Source organism: Chrysochloris asiatica, unplaced genomic scaffold, assembly GCF_000296735.1.
Source record: "Chrysochloris asiatica unplaced genomic scaffold, ChrAsi1.0 scaffold00099, whole genome shotgun sequence".
Lineage (NCBI taxonomy): Eukaryota > Metazoa > Chordata > Mammalia > Afrosoricida > Chrysochloridae > Chrysochloris > Chrysochloris asiatica.
In genome coordinates, this window is record NW_006408617.1 from 279,124 (window position 1) to 296,958 (window position 17,835).

A 17,835-nucleotide genomic window follows, 5' to 3' on the forward strand; every position below is an offset into this window, starting at 1 on the left:
TGGATTGTTACCAAAAAAGGTAGCTTGCAGTAATGTCTTTGAGATGTACAATACTCTACCACGTGGGTATCCAAGACATATTCACAGACTACCAGAAGGCCTTTAATCCTGCTCCTCCAGCCTGGCTGGACCACCTTATCTCCTGGACAAAAATCCTTAGAATATGTGATGGTTGGATTATCACTTAAGTTTGCTTCAATATTACCACTGTCTGAAACAGATTGGTGGTTATCAATTTAACTTCTAAAGTTGATTGCTACTTAAACATAATCACACTATGGTAATGGTTAATAGCCTCTTCACCAATCATTCATTATACCCTGCAATTTCTCTCTATGGAAACACTCTTCATTAACCTGTACTCTCTGGTCCTCTTTGACCTTTTTAATTTTTACATCAGATTCTATCTTCTGGGTTTCTAATCACCCATTTCCCAGTGATAGTATTCATAACTAGAACAATATGAGTAGTGGGTATAGGTGAAATAACAGTGTCACCAGATAGCTAATCAGTCATGACTTACCTACTTCCTCGGGATCAGACACAGAGTCAAAAGGGTCTCAAACCTCATTTCCTGATTCCCAACATTCATTCTCTCCCTGATGTAGAAGTAGAACATTCCAAACAGTCTTACCACTGGACATGACCATCTTTCATTGGATTTATTATAATCACAGATATCCATGATAGAATAGTTCTGAATCCTTCTGAGCCACTGCAAAGAAATTCTTTCTCGGTTGACCCAAGTCACATCACACAAGTAATGATCCCTGGAGGAAAGAAAAAAAGAGGAAAAGAGGGAGGGAGAAGAGGAAGAAAGGAGGAATTAAGGAATGAAGAACAGAAAAAAGGAAGGAAAGAAGGTGGGAAGGAAAAAGAAGAAAGGAAGGAGAGAGGGAGGGAGGGTGAAAGGAAAAGAAGAAAATCATTATTATGTTTTTGGAATGATTAAAAAAGTAGTTTACTAAACATAGAATCGTTTAGGGAAAATGTCCTCATATAATTATGTAGGATTTGAGGAGAGAACTATGCAATAAATTATGACAAGTGTGGGTTCCAAAATATTTTTTTTTCCTGAAAAACCATAGAAACTTGTATTAAACAAAAATGTCAAAATGTTAAGATGTTGTTTCTTGACATATCTTCCATCTCTTGCTGTTGTTTGGTGTTAAGTGCTGGTGAGTCAGTTCTGACCCTAAGCAACCCCCCATGTTTCCGAGGAACAGTTGGTGAATTTGAACCACTGACCTTGCGGTTCCAACGAACCTTGTGGTCAAGTGCTTATCCTACAATACTTTTCTGAAGGTAATGTTTCCATCTCCTAAAAATTGCCATTCTATGCTCTTTGATTTATACCATGTAAAATAGCACTTTTATCAACCTTGATAAAATGTGTTTCTTTTAAATGATATTTAAGTTAGGGAAACAAAAAATCTGAAGAGGAAGGATCAGGGCTTTATAGGGTAAAGATCAGGGTTGTTGTTGTTGTTAGGTGCCAGTGAGTTGGTACTGACTCACAGCAGCCCTATGCACAACAGAATGAAACAGTGCCTGGGTCCTGTACCAACCTTACAATCTCTGCTATGTTTGAAGTGATTGTTGCTACTACTGTGCCATCTCATTGGGATCTTCTTTTCTTTTCTCCGGCATGCCACTATACCAAATATGGGACTGATTTACCAAATAAGGGACTGATTCCTTCTGATAATATGTACCAATATGAGAGACAGAGTGTGGCCATTCTGGCTTTCAAGGAGCGTTCTGGCTGCACCTAATCTAGCACAGATTGGTTTATTCTTCTGGCAGTCCATGGTACTTCTAATATTCTACTCCAGCACCATAAATGAGCTCTGGTAGTGTACTGGTTACTAGGTACTAACCTCAAGGTTAGCAGGGCGAAACTACCAGCTGATCTGCAGGAGAAAGATGAGCCTTTCTGCTCCCATTAAGATTTATAGCCTCAGAAACTGCAGGTTTACTATGGGTCAGAACTGACAGATCAGCACGTAACCACCACCACAACCAACACCATAATTCAATTGCATGAGTTCTTTGATGGTCTTCCTTATTTAATGTGCAACTTTTACATGCATGTGAGGTTATTAAAAATATCACACTTGGATTGCTGTTGTTAAGTACCGTGGAGTCGGTTCTGACTCATAGTGACCCTGTACAGGGTTTCTGAGGCTGTAAATCTTTACAGGAGCAGAACGCCTCATCGTTCTCCTGCAGAACAGCTGGTAGTTTCGATCTGCCGACCTTGAGGTTAGCAGCCCGATTCGTAACCACTACGCTACCAGAGCTCCTGGATTAGGGGAACCTTAGTCCTCCAGCTGACATCTTGGCTCTTCAACACTTTAAAGAGGTCTTGTGTAGCAGATTTGCCTAATGCAATACATCATTTGAGGAAATCATTATTTTTAAACATTGGTACAGATGGAAATGTACCACTGTGACACTGTAATCAATCTTATTGGGAAGCACAATTTTAAATGACTGATAAATCACTTAGTACCTTAAAGTTTAAGATACAGTTCAACTTTGGAAATTAAAATACATCTTACAGCAAAGACAGCAGCTAATATCATATCTGTGACTCCAATCATGTATTCAGAAATTATCAAGCCCTTACTTGGCTTTTGCTGTGCTAGGCGTTTTCTCATCTTCTTTCTACTGTCTTAAAAAAACAACAGTGAGGCCAAAGGCACTGGCTGAGATTTGAGGTTTTTCTGGTAATCTGACGTGCTTCTCTAGGAAATTTTCCCTTTTAGGGTGAAACTATGGCTGACCTCTTTCTCAACTTCATTTGCAAATGGGGAAAAAAATTGACTCACACCTCCACAGACTTTGAAAAACAAACAATTAAATTCTAAAAAATTTGTAGCAAAGAATCACTGAAGAAATGAAGGGAACTCTGGTATTTTAATATAAATTTATACAAGTAGAGGTATCTCCAGCATTGCATTCCCCCTAGGACATACCTTCAAAAAACATTTTGGAACCACTTTCTGACTTATAGCAACATGCATGGAATTCATCATTTCCTTTCCTGCTTGCATCTTAATATGATTTACTATTTTTTTTTTTTTCTTTCTGTTTTTCTCTTATGGATTTTTGAATGATAATTCTTAAATCACGCCTCTCCAGTGTTTACTTAAAATCTTTCTCCCTTTTGTCAGAGGCTTCCAAGGGAATCTTATGCCTTATATTTCTTTATACCCTCCTCCCCAATCTGGTATTATGGCCTTCCCTTCCCTTTCCTGGGCACACACACTTAATTCCCAAAGACTTCTATCAGTACACTGATTCCTGCACGCCTCGCACTCCACCTCTCCTCTTGTCATTTTGTGAGCCTTGCTTGGCTGCAAACTCTCTGAGGACAGGGTCCACATCTGTTTTGTTCTCAGGGGTATATCCAGCGCGAAGCAGATAGCTTGGCACAAATAAAGATTCAGCTCATGCTTGTGGAATGCAGTACTGAAGGAAAGAAAAAAAAAATCCTTTCCTGACTTTCGTGTCCTAAATAGCTCTGTCCTTCCTCAGAATTTACAGATCACGTCCTGTCTCTAATCCCTTCACAGACACTAAATCATACAATAAATATTTGGGCACTTGGGATGGCTCAGGCCCAGAGGAAATCACCTTAACTTCCTTCACAACTTCACTATCTCCTTGGACAGCTGAGGGCACTGAATGGGTGTGAGGATTGGGGATCTTTGTGCCTCCATGCTGCCCCATCCACATGATGCCTCACTGGAGGAAAACCACACCTCCTCTACGTGGCAGCAAAGCACAGAATTTCCACAACTATGGACTCATCTTTATTTCAGTCCTTTTTCCTGTTTATTAAAAACCTGTGCACTGGCTCCTTCAAAAGTTAAATGTAGAAATACCATGGTGTTGTTAAGTGCTACCGAGTCGATTCCAACTCATAGCAATGACCCAGGAATAGCACTCCTAGGCCTATACCCAGAAGAAGTGAAGGAAGGAATTCCAACAGATAATTGGACGTCGATGTTCACTGCAGGTTTATTCACAATAGCCAAACAGTGGAAACAATCCAAGTGTCCAACAGCTGAATAAACAAATATGACCTATCCATACAATGTGATATTACTCAGCCGACGCTGTAGAATGAGCACTGGACTACTAACCACAAGGTCGGCAGTTCAAACCCACCAGCCACTCCTTGGAAGCCCTCATAAAGGTCACTATGAGTCTGAACTGACAAAAGGCATTGATCAAGAATAACAACAACCTTTATAACATGGAATGCCTCTTCTTGTGCATGACCTGGAGCAAGGGTGAACCTATCTCCTCTAACTCTTCTGAATTGAACCCAATAGTGAGGAGTTAGATGAGAAAATGTAAAGTCAAATAAATCTTACCCAGGATAGACAAAAAATACTTGCAAGGGGAATAGATAAATGCAATGCATGACAGACAAGGAAGTTTTTTGAAATTAATTTTCTAGACCAGGGTTTGGCAAACATTTCCAACAAAGGGCCAGAGAGTAAATATTTTAGAAGAGACACAGGTTTTTGGTCATAATTACTCAGCTCTGCTGTTGTAGCAAAAATGCAGCCATAGACACTACATCAACAAACAAGCATGCCTATGTTTCCATAAAACACTGAAATCTGAATTTCATGTTATTTTCACAGGTCATGAAATATTACCAATTTTGTTTTCACCATTTAAAACTGAAGCACAGATAGTTTTAAGTAACTTTTCCAAGGTCTCACAACAGGTTTTTACTGGAAGACCATGTAAGAATAAGTGACATAGTGAATTTGGTATCTGGGCTCCGGGGCACTTACCCCATTCTGCACCAGTGTTGTTGTTTGTTTTAAGGTCAAAAACCCTTTGAGAATTTTATAAGAATTCCCTTTTCTAAGGAAAAAACAAAAACAAACTACAAGCAGGCGCACAATTTTTGAGCCTTACATGGGCATTGGTGTGGTAGTTCAAACCCACCAGCCGCTCCTTGGAAATCCTATACAGGTTCACTATGAGTCTGAACTGACTTGATGGTACTTAATAGCAATGACAACAAGTTAGGAACCTGTGCTCCAGAAATACCCCCTCCTTTGTTAAAATGTTCTGGTTGGAAGGATGGAGAGGTGAGGATGGGGAGGAAACCTTTTAACATGATCAAGGGGTCACCCAGTACTTTGTCATTAGGTCTATTCTGACTCATTGTGACTCAGTGGGACAAAATAGAACTGCTTCATAGGTCATCTAAGGATACAATGTTTACAGAAGCAGATTGTCCCATCTTCCTCCTGCAGAGCAACTGGTGGGTTTGAACTGCTGACCGCTCGGTTAGCAGCTGAGCACTTATCCACTGTGCCTTAGGTGTCCGCTTCTTACTTTATCTACTACATGTCATAAATTCTACTTCAAGTTCAGATACCAATAATATAAAAGTAACTTTTCCCCATGTGAAAACATTGAGTAATGGAATTTGGGAAGTCAGCCAAGAAACTCACCTTTATGTAGCAGCCATCTTCCAGGCCCACTTCTAGACCAAAGTTTAATGAACCTGTCCCCTCTCTGCCTTTGTCACTCCCAACAGACCAAGGTGTACCTTGCACTCTGTTCATACTCAATAAAAGCAAGTTATTGGAATGATCAGTAACTTTTTTTTGAAGCAGAGTTTCAGATTTTATTAAGCTGGCTGTCTCAGAGGAGCTAATTTCTCCAGATTCTGAGCAGATCAGTAACTTTTTAATGTTCTTATAAACATACCTTTCTGCAATTGCAGTTTCTCATAAGGATTCAGAATTACAGGGGATGTATAACCCAGCTATGAGCTGAGCTAAAGCTCGGCTACAATGTCAAGAAGTCATGAAAATGATATAAGGAATAAAATAAAAGTACATCTCAACTGTACTTTTAACTGAGACATTTAGATTCCCACTTAAGTCCTGGAAAGAAAAAGAAAAAAAAAAAAAAGGGAGCCCTTCAGCACTGTAGGATAAACACTGGACTGCTAACCACAAAGTTGGTGGTTCAAACCCATGAGCTGCTCCTTGGAAACCCTATGTAGGGTTGTTATAAGTAGGAACTGACTTGATGGCAATCAATGACAACAACAACATGCCAATTTTATTCTGCAAAAACAGAGAGGCAGATAATGAGTGGATTTTTGTTATGCAATGGCTTGGGGAGAGGGAAAGCAGGCGACCTGACCTCTCTCCAGCCAATGGCTGCTTATCACAGACTTAGTGATTCAACCAGCTCTTCTAGCCACTAGAAGTGGACTCGTACAAGGGTATTTCATGCATTTAATTTAGTACTTTCTGGACATAAGTATAAGAATTCACACTTACTTGGAGCTTTGTATTTGCCAGGAACTGTTCTATGAGCTTTAATGAAAGGTTACAATAACTATGTGGCAGGTACTGTTATATGTTATAGCTCACGTTTTGCAGACAAGAAAACAGGATCACAAAGAGTTCAAATAACATATCTGAGGTCTCATCACTGGTCAGTGGCAAAGTCAGGATTCCATTCCACAATTGCTTTCAGGTGTCATGCTATGTTATACTGTCTCTGTAAAACTTCCAACCATCCCTTTGTTAAGCATTGCTAGCTAGCTTCTTTCTCTTGCTTCTTTTAGGCATAAAATTCTTCACTCAATGAAATCTGGACATTAGTGTGTAAACTGAATTTTATAAAGCAAACCATATTTGAGTTCACTGAGAGACTTGTTTTTGTAAAGCAAGCATGAGGAATTCCTTTGTAAAGTGACTTGCCTGTCTTAGCACCATGCATTGTTGTTGTTGTTGTTAAGTGCCATCGAGTCAATTCTGACCCATAGCGACCCTGTATAGGGTTTCCAATATTAATTCCCTTAATTTATAAAGTTGTATAAATGGGTCTTTTGGTATATTAAGGATACTGAAAAGGAGGCATGCATTTACTACTGGGAAGACTATTAGAGAGAAATATGCTACTAAGAGCAATTGCAGACCCTGGAGTGATTAATTCAGTGACTCACCCAAGGAAGTGGGTGTACCACCAGTACTGCCAGTGCTGGCCGTGGCTCCATGCCACCCTCTACTCTGATAGAGATGCCAACCCTCTGGGTCCTGACAGTCAAGTAATTGGGAAAAGAAATGGGTAGGGCGAGATGAACATATCTGAAGGATGCAATCTCCATAGCAGACAAGTCCATAATCTAGCCTCCGTTCTTGTTAAACAGCAGATGTCATCGTCATCCCAGAGTATTCCAGTCTCATTTATTTACCTTTTATGTGACAACCCCAGGCCCAGATGCATCTACGTTTAAGACTAAGGGTCATCAACTATTCATAGAGATTTATGAGCAAACAAGTGTGGGGCAGGTCATGAGCTGAGTGTGAGGGGTCTCTGGAGTCATTTAGCAGATGCTGGGTGGGATCAGTCATCTCAGTAAAATACACCCTACCCATTCCTTGAGCTTCAGGCCAAAGAATGAGTGCATTGCTGGGAGGAGGTAAGAAAATGGGATTTCTGTGGAGGGTCATCTTTGGAACTGGCTCTGTGAACTACTATTTCTCATACACAAAGTCACATATAACAGCCACCTTATCCCTCCACCCATCCATTCATCAATTTATGAATTCATTTATTCTACAAATATTGATTCTGGAATACCCTATGTCCCAGAAGCCTTCTAGCACTGGAGACACTATTAGAAGATTAGCCTTGACCTTGTAGAACTTGTCTACGGAATTTAGTTGTCCTGCATAGTAATGTGAAATGACTCTAAAACTCATTATTCTATATAAAACAAGAGACCTACAATTTGGTATTATATGCTGCTTTCTTTCAAATACTTTGAACTTTCAAATTGCCATTGTTGTTGTTGTTGTTAAATGCCACCAAATCAGTTCTGACTCATAGTGACCCTCCTGTTTAAGACTTCCAAGGAGTGGCTTTGAATTGCTGACCTTACTTCACGACTCCAAAGATTGGTACATAGAAATATTTGTTGTTTTTAAGTGCTGTCGAGTCGGTTCCGACCCATAGCAACTCTGTATAGGTTTTCCGGGGAGCAGCTGATGAGCTTGAACCGTCAACCTTGCAGTTCAAACGCCTTTGCAGTCTGGCGCATTAAGCCACAGCGCCACACCAGGACTCCATATAGATATATAAACACAGGAGTCAATTAGAAGAGACTATCCTATATGTTTCCACTTGCTGGAGGTTGTATTTTTTCACCATACTTATTCAAACTGTATGCTGAGCAAATAATCCCAGAAGCTGGGTTATATGAAGAAAAACGTGGCATCAGGATTGGAGGAAGACTCATTAACAACTTGCGATATGCAGATGATACAACCTTGCTTGCTGAAAGTGAAGAGGACTTAAAACATTTACTGATGATGATCAAAGAGCACAGCCTTCGTTATAGATTACATCTCAATGTCAAGAAAACAAAAATCCTCACCACTGGACCAATAAACAACATTCTTATCAATGAAAAAAAGATTGAAGTTGTCAAGGACTTCATTCTTCTTGGATCAACTATCAACACTCATGGAAGCAGCAGTCAAGAAATCAAAGGACGTATTGCATTAGACAAATCTGCTGCATGAGACCTTTTTAAAGTGTTGAAGTGCAAAGATGTCAGCTTGAGGACTAGGGTGCGCCTGACCCAAGCCATGGTATTTTCAATAACCTCATATGCATGCAAAAGCTAGACAGTGAATAAGGAAGACCATAAAAGAATTGATGCTTTTGAATGATGGTGTTGGAGGAGAATATTGAAAGTGCCATAGGCTGCCAAAAGAACAAATAGATGCATTTTGGAAAAGGTGAAGCCAGAGTGCTCCTTGGAGGCCAGGATGACCAAACTTCGTCTCTCATACTTTGGGCATATTGTCAGGAGGGACCAGTCACTGGAGAAGGATATCATGTTTGGTAAGGTGGATGGTCAGAGAAAAAGAGGTAGACCCCCAACGAGATGGCCCAGTGGTAGCATTGATGGACTCAAGCGTGGCAACAATAGTGAGGTTGGCAACAATAGTGCACAGCAGAATGAAATTGGGTAGTGTTTCATTCTGCTGTGCAAAGGGTTGCTATGAGTCATTTCCCACTTGATGGCACCTAACAACAACAACAATCCTTTATGTTTTCACTTGCTGGAGGAGCTGCAGTAAAGGACTGAGGAGATGAATAATACTTGACCAGAAGCACAGGAGAGAAGAAACATATTGATTCTGTAAGGACTCATGTTTCAGAAAATAGTGAATTACCAGGCAACACAACAGAGCTTGCTGGGCATTTTCCCAAAAGACACAACTTGTCTTTACTTGGCACTTATGGGATCTTTGCATTTGGTCAGAAAATGGATCATCACAATGTACCAGAACCTTTTGCCATAAAAACCCTAGAGCATGGTTTTGGCCAAACCAAGCTGATGTAATAGAGACCCGAGTGGTGTTTTAAATACCTTATAAAACAAATATTTATTGCATTTCTAGAAAAGATTGTTTAGTCAATACATTCAACATAGAATACCCAGTGAGTGAGGCCATCCTTACCATGAGTGTAGGGTAAAGAATCACAGTGAGTGAAAAGGTTAATTCAGACAGAGTGAAAAACAAACCCTTAGACTTGCTGATGTTTCCTGAGCACTTCACAACTGTTCCTTTGGAAAGTGATTTTTAAATTGTGAAGATTTTGTTCCTTTATCTGTAAAATGGCTGTGAAAAGGATCCATAGAGTGCTGGTGGGGAATAAACGACACCACAGGCAGAACACACCGAACTATCGCAGCCCATAGCCAGTGCTCAGTAAAAACTAACTCTATCATTACACTATTCCGCTGCCTCTGTCCTCACAAAGGAATCCTGGTGGCACCTGTGTTGGCCTACGAATCAGAAAGTTGGTGGTTCAAACTCAGCAGCCATTTTGCAGGAGAAAGATGAGGCTACATACTCCCATAAAGATTTAAAGTCTCCTGAAGCCAATGGAGCAGTTTTACTCTGTCTTTGAGGGTCACGATGAGTCAGAATCAACTCAGTGGCAATGGGTTTGGGTTTGTTTGTTTTGACAAAGAGAAAAACAAAACAAAACAAAAAACCCACAAGCTTTAATTTACTGATACTGATTTTGCCCCAGATAAAATAGAAAGATATAGATATTCTGGCCTAGTCAATAAATTAATAATTATAAAGTCCACAGAGTCCTGGTATGACACTGTGGGTTAATGCGCAAGACTGCAAAGCCATTTTAACTGCAAGGTCGGTGGTTCAAGCTCACCAGCTGCTCCTCGGAAACCCTACATAGGATTACTATGGGTCGGAACTGATTTAATGATAGTTAACAACACTAATAACAAAGTCCATGGTCTGATTGGTATAGGCAATGAAACCCCAAGGAAAGAGGATGCTTCCATGTGGCTCTGATGTTCCCTATAGGAATCGGTGGGCACTAGCTGTACTCACACAGAGGGGGTGCATGGCAGGCACAGTGTTTAATAGCTCTTTCTTTTAAGTCGGAAAGACATTTGAATAAAGACTCCTACTTGATCATTTTCTTATCCTCTAGATTTGTAAATTACATATCTGAGGTCTCACAACTGGTCAGGCCTATAACAGTTTCTTTTTTTTTATAAAGAGAGAATTACTGCAAAGATTAATAAGATAAGACATGTGATAATGCCTTGTACCTAGTACATACTGAGTATTTAATATGTGGTTTCCTGGTGTGGCGCTGTAGGATCAGCACTGCACTGTGAGCCACAAAGTTGGCAGTTCAAACCCACCAGCTGCTCTTTGGAAACCCTATTTAGGGTTGCTATGACTCAGAATCAACTTGACAGCACTTGACAACAACAACAATAAAAACAAAACAGAACAGAAAAATCACCGGTATCCACAAAGTCAATCTCAATGCAAGGAGATGTCAGGTGTGTTAGGGTAGAACTAGACTCCAAAGAGCTACCAATGATGGTTTTTGAGAAGCAGATTGTCAGTTCTTAAGAGGTATCACTGGGTAGACTTGAACCTCCACCCTTTCAGTTAACACCTGAGTGCATTAACTATTCCCACCACCCAGCCATTTCCAGAATATGCTAGCTGTTATTTAAACACAAAAATTAAACCAACAAAGAGCTATTTAATGGTCATACATTTCACCCAATATGGTGGCTATCTTTACAGGAAAATCAACTAGTTGCTAGAGGAGTCTTAAATCACTAAGGACATCTTGAAGCACATTGGTGTTATAGATGTCTTTAAATTTAATTCAGTTTCCCTGAGTTTCTCTAAGCCTTCCCCTGGAAGAATATCATGGTCTGGTCTAGTCACCTGGCTGCCTAGCTGTTCCTCTAGTGCCCCCAAACATATTTCTATGCAGAGTTTTTGCATTTACTCTTTCTCTTTGCCCCCAGCTCTCCATGCAGATAGGTCCTTTCCTGTCCTTACATTTTTGCTTACAGGTCATCTTACTAGAGTGGCTTTCTCTGAGCTTCCCACACTACCTCTGTCCCCCTTTAATCTACTGTCATGAACTGAATTGTGTCCTCAAAAAATATGGCAACTAGCTGGGCCACAATGGTCTATGGTTTGGCTGTTACATAATGATGTGATCACCCCTATGGCATGATCACTTCACATGGAATTCAACACCCTTACTCATGTCATGGAGCTCTGGTAGCGTAATGGCTACAAATCGGGCTGTGAACCGCAAGGTCAGCAGTTTGAAACTACCAATCGCTCCGCGGGAGAAAGATGAGGCTTTCTGCTCCCGTAAAGATTTACAGCCTCGGAAACCCTGTACAGGGTCACTAAGGGTCGGAACCGACTCGACGGCACTTAACAACAACAACAACTCATGTCACACCCTGATACAGATGTAAAGGCAGTTTCCACGGGTGTGGTCTGTATCATCTTTTATCTTACAAAGAGATAAAATGAGAGAAAAGTGAGAAGGGAAGGGGGGATTCACTACCCCAAGAAAGAAGACCTGCGGTCCCTGTGATAGGAAACTTCTAGATCTGAGGGAAGATTCATGACAAGACACATGAACATCTCCCAGGGATGCTCAGCCCAAAAACATTGCAACGAGATACAGAACTTCCCCAGAGCTGACAGAGAGAAAGTCTTCCTCTTTTAGGAGTTTAGACCTCCAAATTCAGGGAGCTGGCACCCTGAATATGGGTTTCTAGTCTCCTAAATTGTGAGAATCCTGGTGTGGTGCTGTGGGCTAATGCACTGGACTGCAAGTCGGTTTGAACCACAAGGTCGGCAGTTAAAGCTCACCTGCCACTCCTTGGAAACACTATGTTGTTGTTGTTGTTAAGTGCTGTCATGTTGATTCAAACCCATAGTGACCCTGTAAAGGGTTTCCGAGGAGCAGCTGGTGAGCTTGAACCGCCGACCTTGCAGTTCAAATGGCTTTGCAGTCTGGTGCATTACACCAAGACTCCTGGGAACACTATACAGGGTCGCTATATGTTGGAATTGACTCAATGGCACTTAACAACAATAAACTGTGAGAGGCCTGGTATAGGATACGCATTGAACTGCTTTCCACAAAGTTGGCAGTTCAAAACCACAAGCTGTTCCTCAGAAATACTAACAGGGTCACTATGAGTTGGAACTGACTCAATGGTACTTAACAGCAAGGAAATTGAGGGAATACATTTTTTCTACTTATGGTATTTCTGTTATAGCAGCACTAACAACTAAAGCTTTAGTTTTGTTTTGTTTTTTCTTCACATTTTTCACCTTCTAAATTGATCATTTTATTTGCTTCCCTGGTTACTACCTGCCTGCCCAAACAAAAGCATAGGCTCTATGAGACTCTAGAGACTTGTCTGCTTTGTTCATTGAGATTCTTCATCACTAGAGCAATGCCCATTTTAAAGTAGGAGTTCAACAAAGAGCTCCTGAATGAGAGAATGAATGTCTGCCATTGCACGGTGACAGGATGCAAGGCTATAATAGATTCTGCCACTCATTTCTAAAATGCTCTTCCTGAGATCTGTGAAACTAGTTGCAACCCAAGCATTTAGTCAGGAGTCTTACCCTGTTAACATGGCAGCTGGAGCAACTACTTGGACAGAAGTTGCATTAGCTGTTGCGATGAGGGAATCTGTATTTACAATAAAGAACTTTACAGTTGGATTCACAGCTCCTGCCTAGAAAACAGTAATAATGAGATTAGCAGTCATCAAAAAATAGCACAAATTAAAAACTATACATTATTGGCATAAATGTTATCAACCAGACACATTAAAATAATTTAGATAAAATTAATATAATCTTGGAGAAATGTGATCTTTTCACATTTATATATATATATATATATCGCTGTGGACTAACTTTGCAGACTGCAAAGTTGTTTGAACTGCAAAGTCAGTGGTTCAAGCTCACCAGCTGCTCCTTAGAAACCCTATACAGGGTTGCTATGGGTCGGAATCAACTCAATGGCACTTAACAACAAACATATATATATCACCTAAGGACATAAAGCAGTCCTGGCTAAACAATGAATACTGAGAATTTTGTACTTCATGCAAGGAGAAAATAAACTCATTGAAATAAATTCTATTATTTTCAAATAAAGCTTGACTCCACCAGACATGACATTTTTAAAGGCTGGTCTCTGTGAAGAACACTTTGCCCAAAGACACAATCCACCAGGAAAATTCCTTGACCTGAGCTAGGGGCTAATGTTTCTAATTATGACGTGATTATTTTGACTCCAAGTTCAGGTTCATCATGTTGGAGCTGTACAACAAATATCATGACAAAAATATACTTACAAGGGTTTCATAGATTTTTTTCATAATACATCTTCAATTGACGGATAAGTTTGAAATAACATGGTATTTTTAGTGAGAATATTTTATGTTTTGGGGTTTTTCTTTGTTGCCAGTTTTACTATTCAAAAAATAACACTCCACTGGCAAACATATCTTCACATTTAATCTCTGATTTCTTTGAGCTTCCAACGTTGTTTTAAAATGGCAACTCTTCATAAAGGATTTGAATGAGTTGATAAAAATGAAAACCCATTTTTCCAAATTGCTTGTAACAAAACAACTTTACTATTAGATTTTTCAACAAATCATACAGTGGCCATTGTGAAAAATTCATGGTTCCCTCCTAAATCTGTTTTACAATGTCTCCTCCTTTCTGTCTTACAATGCTTAACCAAACTCTTCAATATTAAAAAACAAGTACACTAGACGGAGGAAACAGCCTTGAAAAATCAAGACATTAAACTGTTATTCCCAATGTAGGACCTGCAAAATATACATTAGTGGCAAATCTATAATTGAACTATTAACACTAGTCAGGCAACTGACTGATGAGTACTAAAATATGATACACAACCAAGCTTTTCAAGTTCATCCAGTGCACATTCCAAACGAGATGAGTTTCTGACTGATTCAATTACAGCCTCTCGATTCTTCCATTCAAACATTTTCATTCCCCCTACCTCTTTCAAAAGCATTTCTCCCATCTTTTTCTGCTTGTCATTCCTCAAAGTTTTTGGAGAATTTACAAAACCTTAAATCACACTCTTTCCTAGGATAATAAAAATACTTTAAAATTGCCAGATGCTGTTGACTTCAGCAAGAGTAATCACAGCAAGCTGTTGAAGAGAGACTGACAATATTTTCATTAGCAGGAAGGGTTTAAAAGAAACCATTCTCCTCCCATCAAATTACTGAACCACTAAGTGGATAGGAGCACAGACCTTCGGATATGGAACCCGCACTGTCTTTGGGTACTGCAGTGACTCATCAGAGTAGAAGGAGTATTCAATAAGCGGGACGTCTGTGTCGTTAAATTGGGCATATGCTAGAAAAGTGCCGTTTGGAGACCACCACAGAGCAGAGTAGGCACTGAAGACTTCCTCTGAAAAAAGACATAAATTGTTCTGTTACAAGAAGTAGCTGATAAATTGGCTTTGGCATTCAAAATATTGTTCTCATTAGCTTTAGTAATTACAGTAGAGTTCAACTAATGAACCACTTTGCATTTGCTGGGTTTCCAAATGCAGAGTAATACAAATGAATAAAAATAAAATCTTCAGGATTATATCTGGATTGTAAAAATAAGTAACCCGTTGAACCATTTAGAATATTTTAGCGCACAATATTTAATACATGCTCTACATTTTTTCTTTATCTTAGAATCCTCTAAATTTATGCCTCAAAACATACTAAAAGTAAATTTCACACAGGAGGCTGATTCTCCTTTCTAATTTTCAAGCAGTCAACACGCTAGCACATTCTCCCCAACTGGGCTCAGTTTGTACTGAGCCCGCAGGGTACTGGTGGGTGGTGTGGCGCTTCAGGCAATCAATCCAATATGGTGCCCAGAGTTTACTACTGAGTTTGGCACAAATAAGGTTCCATGAGACCCGTACTGAGACACATCCCTTTACCCAGTCCAGAAATGAAAATTTCTGGTGGGTAAGGGAAAAGGGTGAAAGAGAGAGGCAAATGAAAGAAAAAAGTCTTTCTAACACATTTTTGGACTTATTCTTAGTCCCTGGCAAATGCAACTCTTCTCTATGCTTAATTTATTATGATGTCAATTCAAGGAGCCCTGGTGGTACGAGTGGGGTAAGTGTTAGACTGCTAACTGAAAGGTCTGTGGTTTGAACCCACCTGTCATTCCCTGGGAGAAAGATGAGGCTGTCTGATCCCATAAAGAGTTACAGTCTTGGATAAACTAAAACGCGGTTCTACTCTGTTCTACAATGTTGTTATGAGTCAGAATCAACTAGATGGCAGTGAGTTTGAGTTTTTTTCGTATCCAAAAACCTACTATCTGGGAAAGTAGCCTTGAAATTCCTGTGGAGTAGATCTTCTCTGTTATCTGGGGGTCACTTGGAGTCAGAATGGAGTCGTGGTGTGGCACTGCAGGATAAGCACTAGACTGCTAACTGCAAAGTTGGTGGTTCAGACCCAAGAGTCACCCCTCAGAAACCCTATACAGGGTTGCTATAAGTCAGAATTGATTTGATGGCATTTAGCAACAACAATGAGTCAGAATTGACTTAACAGCTATGGACTTTTCCCCTTTTCGTTTATTCAAGGAAAGTGGTTCTTAGGTGGTGCACAAGTTAAAACACTAGGCTTATAACCAAAAATCTTGTGGTTCAAGTCCACTCTGAGGCTCCTTGAAAGAAAGCCTGGTGATTTATTTTCAATAAGTCAGCACTGAAATCCCTATGAAGCGAAGTTGCACTCTGACACACATGAGATTGTTATCAGTAAAATTTGATTCAATGGCAAGTGTTGTTGTTGTTGTTAAGTGCCTGTCATCATTGTGATCCTATGTAAAACAGCACAAACACCACCAGGTCCTCACAATTACTGCTATGCTTGAGGCCATTGTTACTGCCACTGTGCCAATCCATCTTGTTGGAGCTCTCCCTCTTTTTCTCTGCCCCTCTACTCTACCAAGCATGATGTTCTTCTCTAGGGAATGGTCCCTAATGATAATATGTCCCAAGTATGAGAGACAAAATCTTGACTTCTGAGGAGAATTCTGACTGTACTACTTCAAACACAGATTAGTTTGTTATTTTTGCAGTCTTCTCCAACACCATAACTTAAATGCATCAATTCTTCCACAGTCTTCCTTATTCATTGTCCAACTTTCACATTCATATATATGAGGCTATTAACAATACGATGGCTTGGATCAGGTGCACTTTAGTCCTCAAACTGATATCTTTGCTCTTGAACATTTTAAAGATGTCTTGTGTAGCAATATTTGTCTAATGCAATGCATCGTTTGATTTCTTGATGGTTACTTCCATGAATGTTGATGGTGGATCCAAGCAAAGTGAGGTCTTAGACTTCAATCTTTTTTCCATTTATAAGGATTTTTGTTTCCTACACATTGAGATGCAACCCATACCAAAAGGTGTGGTCTTTGATCTTCGTCAGTAAGTATTTTAAGTCCTCTTCACTTTCAGCAAGCAAGGTTGCATCATCTACATATCACAGATTGTTAATGAGTCTCCTTCCAATCCTGATGTCATGTTCTTCTTCATATAATCCAGTTTCTCGGATTATGTGCTCAGCATACTGACTGAATAACTGTGGTGAAAAAATACAACCCTGGGGCACAACTTTCCTGATTTTACACCATTCAGTGTCTCCTCATTCTGTTTGAACAACTGCCTCTTGGTCTATGCACAGCTTCCTTATGAGCATGATTATGTGTTCCAGAATACGCATTCTCAACAATGCTGTCCATAACTTGTCATGATCCACATGGTCAAATGTCTTTGCAGAGGTAAGCATCTTTTTGGTATTCTCTGCTGTCAGTCAAGAGCCATCTGATGTCAGCAATGATATACCTCCTTCCACAGCCTCTTTGGAATCTGGCTTGAATCTCTGGCAGTTACCTGTTAATGTACTATTACAGCCTATTTAAATTCTCTTTAGAAAAATTTTACTTGCATGTGATATTAATGATATTGTTTGATGATTTCCACATTCTGTTGGGTCACCTCTTTTTGGGATGGGCCAGGTAGCTGTCTTTCAAATGTCTTGGCATAGATGAGTGAGTGCATTCAGTGCCACATCAGTTTGTTGAAAGATTATACTTATATTCCATTAGTTCAATTCCTGGAGGCTTGTTCTTTGCCAATGCCTTCATTGCAGCTTAGACTGCTTCCTTCAGTATCATTGACTCTTGATCATATGCTACCTCTTGAAATGGTTGAACATCAACCATTTCTTTTTGGTATAGTGACTCTATGCATCCCTTCCATCTTATTTTGATCTTCATCATTCAGTATTTTGACCCCAAAATCCCATATTGCAAGTTGAGGCTTGAATTTTTTCCTCAGTGGTTT

At 39.9% G+C, this 17,835-nt stretch overlaps 1 protein-coding gene across 1 annotated transcript in view; it reads right to left on the reverse strand.

Annotated features, from left to right (window-relative positions):
* DPP4 (dipeptidyl-peptidase 4) overlaps positions 1 to 17,835 on the reverse strand; it is a 124,328-nt gene that overhangs the window by 41,718 nt on the left and 64,775 nt on the right. The window contains exons 9-11 of the mRNA XM_006866987.1: positions 14,710 to 14,870; positions 13,029 to 13,141; positions 635 to 770 (exon numbers count right to left, since the gene is read on the reverse strand). Coding sequence (XP_006867049.1) covers positions 635 to 770; positions 13,029 to 13,141; positions 14,710 to 14,870 — 410 coding nt within the window. The remainder of the gene's footprint in view (positions 1 to 634; positions 771 to 13,028; positions 13,142 to 14,709; positions 14,871 to 17,835) is intronic.